Consider the following 8,155-nt stretch of genomic DNA (forward strand, 5'->3'; position numbering starts at 1 on the left):
CCCACCGGCTGGGGGGGCCCCGGCGTCCCCTCCCCACCGAGAGCAGCCTTCGGCCTCGTCCCCCTGCCAGCACTGCTCCCTGCCCGGGCCGGTTCTGGCGGGAAAGGTGGGTGTCAGCGAAAACCGCCGCTCCCGACGGGTCTGGGCCAAATTCAGGGCGTTTCGGTCAATCCCGCCAGCGGGGAGAAGCTCCCAACTCCGCGAAGGGCCACGTCCCGCTCCCTGGTGTGTCGGGGGGGGGGGCTGGTTTAGCAGGGTATGGGAAGGACCTTTTTGGGGTAAAAGCCGAGGGAATCGGGGCTGGTTGCCGAGTGGCTCTGCCAACAAACAACCGCCCCGAGAGAAGCAGCGGGCAGGAGCGGGGCCGGGCGGCACGGTGAATCCCCGGCACGGCGCCCACCCCGCACATCTCCGACCTACTTAATTAATTTTTCCCTTTTCACCCCTGTTTCTAAACCTCGAAACATGGCAGGTGCCGAGCGCGGAGTCGCGAGCTGGCGGCAAGGCCGGCCGGATGCCTTTAAACCCATCCGGAGCCGAGCGGGAAATGGTGTTTTTGCACCCAAATGCTGCCCCGGGGCCGCTCTCTCCTTGCCAGGCAGCAACAGGAGCCGCGGCCCCGGCCGGGGTTTTCCCGCTTCCCGCACGAGGAATTTGGCGCGGGAGGCGCTGGGGCGGCCCGGCTGCTCCCCTGGCCTGATGCCGCAGCCCTGGGAACGTGCCGGGCTTCGCACGCCGACTGGCGTTTGTTTTTTTGGCTTAAATGTCTTTATTTTCCCCGCCCCGCTGCGTTGGGCTCCGGGATTCCCTGGCGCCGGTGGGGCCGCTGGTGCCCTTGGCGGGGAGGGAATGCCGCCGTCGCTGCGCCAGGCGCACAAAGTGCCCATTCTTTGCCTTTCCAGGACTTTTTTTCGTTCTTTTTTCCCTCCTTCGCGGGGCCCCGCGGCTGTTTGCGGCACGACTTCGCCCGTGACGTCACTGCGAGCCAATGGGAGGTGCGGCGAGCGCTGGTGCGGCACGGCCCCGGCCGCTCACCAAGCTCCTGCCTGCCGGCAGCGGCTTCGCCCCGGGACAGGGTGGACGGGCAGTGCCAGGCTGCGAAGGCGCTTCAGACAGGCCGGGGGGAGCAGCCTCTGTTTTGGGGGGGAAAAGCCCCGTTTCCATTATTCTCCTGGTGCAGCCCGGTGCAGTCGCCCCATCCCTGAGGCTTTGGGGTTCAGGCCAAGCGGTGACACCGACGGCGCGCCACAGCTCTGGTTCGTAATGAATAAACGATGGGTCTCCCCTCACCCCAGCGCTCGGTGGGTTCGGCTGTGCGTAAAAATCGCCACGCGTTTGGGGCAATTTGGCCTCTTTTGTTGGCGCTCGCTCCTGTCCCGGCAGCTCCGTCCCTCGTGGCCATGTCGGCACAGGGATGCTGCCAGAGTGGATGCCGCAGGGCTGGCATGTGCCGCGGGGACCTGGCAGGTATTTCACGGTGCCGGGGTTGAGGGCAACATGCTGGCAGGGAGAGCAGGTTGGGGCCGGGGCCGGTGGCTGCAGGGACCCTTCCCAAGCTGGATCCTCACCGTGTGCCTGCCGCAGAGTCTGCTGCTGGTAAACCGTGCACTGGGTGCTCGGGATAACCGGGAGGAAGAGCACGACTTCCCTCTGGCAGATGCTGATGCCGCTCGGAGCCGACACGGAGGCTCCGGAGAACATTCAACGCTGTCGGTGAGTTTTGTGGTTGAGGTGAAACCATCGACCGTTGCGTGTGCCCCGTGGCCCACCGGAGCGGCCGGGGGAGTTGCTGCCGCCGCTTTCCCAGTGCCGCCTGCAGCATAGCCCCCTCTCGGTGACACCGCGGCATCCCTGTGGCCTGGCGGTTCCGTCCCATCCCGGGAAGGTCCTCGCTGGGAAGCTCCGGTCCGGAGTGGCATGGTGGGCAGAGCGCGCGATTTCCCAAAGCGACGGGATTTCATCATGGGATGCGGATGGGGCGTCCCTGCGCGGCGCCATTCTGGCGGGTGAGTGTCGCTGTGTCCCCAAGGACCGACATTCGCGCTCGACACCCGTTGCTGGCGGTGGGTCGTGGTGCTGGGGGGGAAACTCCCGTGGGGGAGCAAAAATCCCATTTTTTCTCTAAAAAGTAGGGGCTTAGAGGGCTCTGGGCCCAGCAGGCGACGCCCGGGGGGGGGCCGGGGCTTTGTGTCTCCCCGGGGGTTGTTGTGGGTGATTTTGCTGTCCATTAGCAGATGCTTTACCCGATTCTGGGCTGTTTCAGCCCGAAGGCAGAAGCAAGGGCAGGGATGGGCCGAGCTGCTCCCAGCTTTAGTCCAGGCTTTGGGCGCTCTGCCCCAAACTCGGGTTTTTGGTGTCCCCGCACCACGCTGATGGGGTTTATGGGATGTAAATCCCACGTTTATCCACAAAAAAAGGCATTTCTGGCCGAGGCATTGTGCCATGGGTGTTGGGGAAGGTGCCTGGTGCAGTTTGGGTCCTGCTGGACTCGGGGGGAGCAGCCGGCGGCAGGTCCCCGTGGGGCCAAAACCCCAAATCTGGCCGGGTTTGGCTCTGAGGCGGCTGCAGCAAGAGGGATGCTGGCAAGTGCCACACTGGAGTGGATGCTGCCGGCGAAAGGGGGTTTAAACGCCGGCGTTGCGGGGGTCGGAGCGCTGCGGGGGGGTTCAGGTGCGACCCCCTTGTACCCAGAGAGGGGAAGAGGTGCAGACACCCCCACCCTACCAGGCAGACGCACCGGCTCCAGGCGGCTGCCGGGGGCGGGAGCCGGCCCCAGGCAGCGGCGATTGGCCCTGCCCGGCTCCTCCAGGGAAGGACACGGCACATGGAGCCACATCCTGCCCCAAAACACGCCGGGCAGCGGCCGAGGATGGAGCACAGCCCCGCGTTCGACATGTGGAGGGACTACCTGGGGCTGGCCGCCGTGCTGGCCACGCTGCCACAAGAGCGCGAGGACGCCGGTGACGGCGAAGAGGCAGCGGCATCGCCCATCGCGCCGGAGGCGGCATCGGCGTCCCCCGGCAAATCCCTCTGCGCCTTCTGCAAGCACAATGGGGAGGCGAAGCACGTCTACAGCGGGCACAACCTGCGAGACGCGGGGGGCCGGGTGCAGTGCCCCGTCCTGCGCAGCTACGTCTGCCCACAGTGCGGGGCCACGCAAGACCGGGCCCACACCAAACGCTTCTGCCCCCTCACCCGCCATGGCTACACCTCGGTCTACAGCCACTCGGCGCGCAACTCCGCCGGCAAGCGGGTCACAGGTGGCCGTAGCGCGGCGGGCAGTGCCAAGAAGTAGCTGAGCGCAGACGGACCCTCACCCCAACAGGTACCGGCTTGTTTTTAAACACAGGAGGATTTCTGATCTTGCAGCCCCCAAAAATGGGCTGAAAGTGGGGGTTTCGCTTCCTGGCATGAGGTGAGGATGGGCCACGAGGAAACTCTGCTCTGGTGTTGCCATGCTCTTGCTCCACGGGGCACCAGGCCGGTGGCTTTGCCGGAGGCTGCCAGGCAAAGTTGCTTCTTCAGCAAAGCCTCGCTCCGAAGCGGCAATGCGAGCCTTCCTTTAGCCGGGAACGGGATTCTGGCAAGCTCATTAGGGGAATTATTGCTAATTAAGGAAGGGGAGCTCCCAGCAGTCGGTGCCTGCCCGGGTACACGCGGTGCTCTCCCCTCTCCTTCTCTTCCAGGGGATTGCTCCACTTTGCCCGGCTCCGTCTGCTGCATCGCCCCTGCGAAGCCCCTGGTTCCGCTCTCCTCCAAGGATGAAATGCCAGGACAGTGCACTCCACCAAGACCAGTCTCCCCAGTTGCTCTCCCCAGCTGGTAAAGCCAAGCAGTATCATCCCAGCAGGGCTTTGGTGGTCACCGCTGGCAGAAGCCGCATCAAGATGCCAGCGAAAAGCCTGAAAAGGGTCGGTTTTAACAGCACCTCTGTGCCAGGGGCGTTTGTGGTTGGTTTCAGTTCTGGGTTTTGGGTTGGTTTGTTGTTTTTTATTAATCCGAGCGGGTGCCTGAGGGCAGCGCCAGCTCCTGACCAACCGTCCGGGATGGTCCCGTGGCGGGAAGGGTGCCGGTGCTCCAGCTGTCGCCGAGCACTTGTGCGGCAGCTCCAGGGGGTTGGGCTGCTGTTAGCAGCTCACCCCTGGTGGCTCCTGCCCTCGCTGGAGACGCCAGTTTGTTCTTTAAATGTTATTTCACGCATTACGTGTAGGAAGGTGTTTTATTTATACCCCGTTCTCTGTTGAAATGCTGGTTTATGTTAATAAAGAGCTGAGCCGTGCCGGAGGCCGGATCCGGCTCCGACCCAGCCCTATGTCTCCTTCCACCTCTTCCCGGTGTGTGGGGGGACCGGCACTGGCCCCGGCCGCCTGCTCCGCCGTGGCTTCGGCCTCCTCAGTGCCTCCAGGCCCCGGTAGGCGCTCATTGCCAGGCGGCTGCAGGGAGGGGGGCAGCCGGTGGGCGCCCGTGTCACCCGCGGACCCTTGCGCGTGTTTTACCAACCCCGCGTTCTGGTGCGGAACTCACCCTCCCTCAGCCCTCCTCCGGGGGCCCAATCCCAGGGAAAGGATCCGGATTTCGCGGCCGGTGCGAGCTCGCTCTTACTTGAGGTTGGAGAGCTCCAGGATCAGGCCACAGATGATGTCGGTCGCATCCTCGCTGTGGGCGGGTGGGCGCAGCCCCTCCGGCTCCTCACCCCTGACCATGACAGGGAAGAGGGAAAAGGAGGATGTTTCTACTCACCAAATCGGGACATTTTTCATTAAAATAAGGGTTTTATCCCTCGTGGGAAGGTCTGTCACTGTCCCACCTCTCCAAGACGGTGGGAGCGCATCAGAGCGGGCAATCCACCTACCTGGGCCGTGGCTGGTCCAGGCCGTTCCCCTTGGCGAGTGGCGGCATCTCTTTGGCGTGGCTCTGTCCTGCTGCGGCACGCAGCTCATGCCCGGGCACCACAGAGTTGCGCCAGTTGGCGGCAGGGAGCGGCTGTGGGGAGAAGTTTGTGCGACAATTAAGCTGTGACCGGGGAGCCCGAGTCCAACCCGCTCTCACAAAGATAGTTGGGGTTTTTTCCCCTTTCAGGTTATTTTAGGCACTTTGCGGTGTGCTTGGTATTTCAGGCGTTTTGGGGGATTTCTTTCACGCTATATTAGCGACCTCTGTGGATTTACCTGCTGCAGCGGGAGCTCAAGGCTGTTCCCTTCCAGGCCACGCTGCAGCTCTGGCTGTGGGGAGAGCTGCTCCCTGGTCGAACAGGTCCCGTCCTGGGGGTCTGTGCCAGCATCCGAACCAGTGCTTGCGGCAAGGGGTTGTGTGGTGCCTGTGGGAGCCGGCCCTGGCATAGCCATAATGGCGGGTGTGTTCCCTGTGGTTCTTCCGCTGCACGGGAGGTCGCTGGAGCGAGCGGGGGGCTGCGCATCTGTCCTCGGCACGCTCACTGCATGTTCTATGCTGCATCTCACCTCTGCGTCCCGCTCCTCTGCGAGACCTTCGCCTTCCCTCTTGCCTGAGGAATCCTTGCCAGCCGGGACGGCTGGATCTGGTGCCAAGCTGGTCCCCGGAGAGCAGGTTTCTCCCCTTTCAGCCTCTTCCTGGCCTGTATCAGCTTCTCCCAACATTTTCCACGAGCAGGCATTCCCACCCTGGGGCTGGCTTACTGGAATGATGGTGCCGGCAGTGCCTGCAGTCTCTAGTTCGGTGGTGCCTCCCTCAGCCTTCTGGTCTGTGGACAGGGCACAGACCCCCAAAACCTCCACGGAGACGCCGCCACCGGCCAGGCTGCAGCAGGATTCAGCCACATTCTTCACCGTGTCGTTTGTACCAGTTGCCTGCAGTTGTTCCCCACTCATGTTTTCCTGGTGCTCTCCTCCAGCCACCCTCTTGGATATGGCACCGGATTTTTCTTCAGTGTTTACAACAGATGCGTGCGGCAGCTCCTGGCTTTGATCGGCATCACCTCGGCACTCGCCTGGCTCGCTGTGGTTAACTCCCTCTTCACGGTGAGGCTCAGGCACCTCCGCCGGCAGGCAGCTGCCAGTGCTCCGGCCTGGAGCATCCACAGAGAGAGTGATCTCTCTGCCGGCAGTCCCCTCTCCTCGTGCTGGCGGAGCAGAGCCATGCTCGGGACTGTCACCGAGATTGCCTGTTCTGCGGTGAGTTGGAGTTTCGGCATCCAGCTCTTCACCAGCACTTCTGTGCTGCTCCGTGGTCACCACCAGCTGATCCTCTTCTCTCTCATCCGCCACCGAATTTGCCCATTGTGGTGACTCTGGCTGAGACGCTGCTCCCAGGGCAGCTGCTTCCTGTGACTTGCAGCCTCCACCAATGTCCATGTCTTTTCCTTTCTGAAATAACAAGGTTCCAGCATCACTCCTGTGTTAAAAAAATTCCGATCTCTGGACTTTTTCCTCCGTTAAGGCTGAGTTTGCCAACAGAGGAAAAACAGTGCCGTAGACGAGGCTCTGGCTATGCTGCAAAGGGAGTTTCTCAACACCAGAGCGTTTTGGTGACATCTGGGAGCTTGCCAAGCAAGGCAGGCTTGCCTGGAGCCCAGGACAGGCATACCTGTGGTAAGGGGCTGGGGATACGCTCCTCCGCCCGGCTTTGCTCCAGAGCAGCCACCTCCCTGTCGCCATTCGCACTGCTAAGAACAATAAAACACATTCAGTGAGTGACAAGGCGATTGCCAGGTAGGTCACTGGTTCACCCGCAGACCCCGTCTCGCCCTGTTACCTCGTCGGTGCCTTTGTCGTGGTGCTGTCATGGGTCATCTGTCCCTGAGATTTTGGTTTTCCATCGGCATCGTTGGTCTGAGCTGGTCCAGTCACGTCTAAGCTGTCATCTGCCTTTGCATCCAAATCTTCCTGAAGCCTTTTTTTAGTTTTGGGAACGTGGCATTTACCGTCTCCTTTTCAGGGGAAAAATATAATCCTCAGATATCAGCCTTTGAGGTAAGAGGGACTTGGTGTCGTGTCGGATAGGGAGAACAGCCTTTGTAGTGGCTTTCTGTTATTTTTTATTATTAAATCCTAGGACCTCCCCCCCACACACACACCTCTAACACTTGAACTGAGGGGAAAAGATCGCTTTTAGGGCTTTTGTGGGGTGTCAGCTTTGCTCCACCCACCCCTTCTTGGAAACGCCAAGAAACAGGGTTTGCGGCACAAGGGGCTTGGCCCCAGCTCAGCGGGTGCTGCTTGCTGCCTCACCAACTGCCAGTGGAAAGTCGCTTGGTTTTGTCTTTTATCCCCATAATAACCCCTATTTCCTACAGACTCGTAGCAAGATGAGGGGACGTTTGGGGAAGCTACCCAGGCAGCGCATGGCACAGAGGTAGCAAGCAGCCCTGAACTCCGAAAGGCACAGCGTGGTCTGAGGGGATTTGATGAAAGAGGTGCGGAAAAGGTGAACGCTGGGTGTCGTTTTGCTTACAAATCGGGCCAGTTTTGCAATTTAGCAGGTTTGTAATAAGCCTGGACGGTTTTAGGAGTGCTTGTTACCAAGTGAATACAAGGAGCAAGACAGGGAAATGTGGGGCAGGCTGGTGGGGCTCCTCACCACCCCCGTCCCCTCGCTGCTGGGGCCTCCCGCCGATACCTGGCGGCTGCTTGTTCTTCTGTTTGCCCATCCTGCCGCTTGCCTGAGTGGGGAGAACAGAATGGGGCTTAACGAGCAGCCTCTCCTTGCTTCCTCCAGAGGTGTTTTGCCCTCAGGGCTGACCCAGCCCTTGTGCATCACCAGAGCCCACAGCCGTTTGCCTCTCCCTGGGGCCCAGCACTGCCCCAGCCGCCCCCCCCGTGGCCGTGGCCGCAGCAGGAGGAACCAAACCCTCCAGTTCTGAGGTGAGAAACGTGGAATTTCACCCATTTCCACCCCCCGACCCGCGTCGGTCTCCCCCATCACCTCACGCTTTTCCCGCCTTTTCGCGCAGGTTCCCCGGCCGCGCATGCGCGGCGCGGGGCGCGCCGGGAGTTGTAGTCTTCTCCGGGCGCCGTCAAGCGAAACGCGACGGCGACGGCGGCTTTTGCGACGGCGGCGCCGTAAAGCGCGGCGTGTTGTTGACAGCGGCGGGCGGAGTAGGAAGTGAGTGTGGATGGGACCGGGACCACGGAGGGGAGCGGGGAGCCGGGTGTGTGGGGGGGTTAGGGGTCATTTCTGA

General features: G+C 61.8%; 3 protein-coding genes across 3 annotated transcripts in view; all 3 read left to right on the plus strand.

The window, feature by feature from the left end:
- CCDC130 (coiled-coil domain containing 130) overlaps positions 1 to 1,824 on the plus strand; it is a 19,755-nt gene extending 17,931 nt beyond the window's left edge. The window contains exon 14 of the mRNA XM_010569830.1: positions 1,585 to 1,824. Within this exon, the coding sequence (XP_010568132.1) occupies positions 1,585 to 1,824 (240 nt within the window). The remainder of the gene's footprint in view (positions 1 to 1,584) is intronic.
- Positions 1,825 to 2,893: 1,069 nt separating this feature from the next.
- NANOS3 (nanos homolog 3 (Drosophila)) lies at positions 2,894 to 3,295 on the plus strand. Its single transcript, XM_010569831.1, has one exon. It carries the CDS (start codon positions 2,894 to 2,896, stop codon positions 3,293 to 3,295), a length of 402 nt encoding a protein of 133 aa, XP_010568133.1.
- Positions 3,296 to 8,073: 4,778 nt separating this feature from the next.
- Positions 8,074 to 8,155, plus strand: part of CC2D1A (coiled-coil and C2 domain containing 1A) — a 13,443-nt gene continuing 13,361 nt past the window's right edge. Inside the window, exon 1 of the mRNA XM_010569832.1 lies at positions 8,074 to 8,125. Within this exon, the coding sequence (XP_010568134.1) occupies positions 8,090 to 8,125 (36 nt within the window). The 5' untranslated portion in view covers positions 8,074 to 8,089. The remainder of the gene's footprint in view (positions 8,126 to 8,155) is intronic.

This window comes from Haliaeetus leucocephalus, unplaced genomic scaffold (genome assembly GCF_000737465.1).
Source record: "Haliaeetus leucocephalus isolate CR32 unplaced genomic scaffold, Haliaeetus_leucocephalus-4.0 Scaffold274, whole genome shotgun sequence".
NCBI classification, from domain to species: domain Eukaryota; kingdom Metazoa; phylum Chordata; class Aves; order Accipitriformes; family Accipitridae; genus Haliaeetus; species Haliaeetus leucocephalus.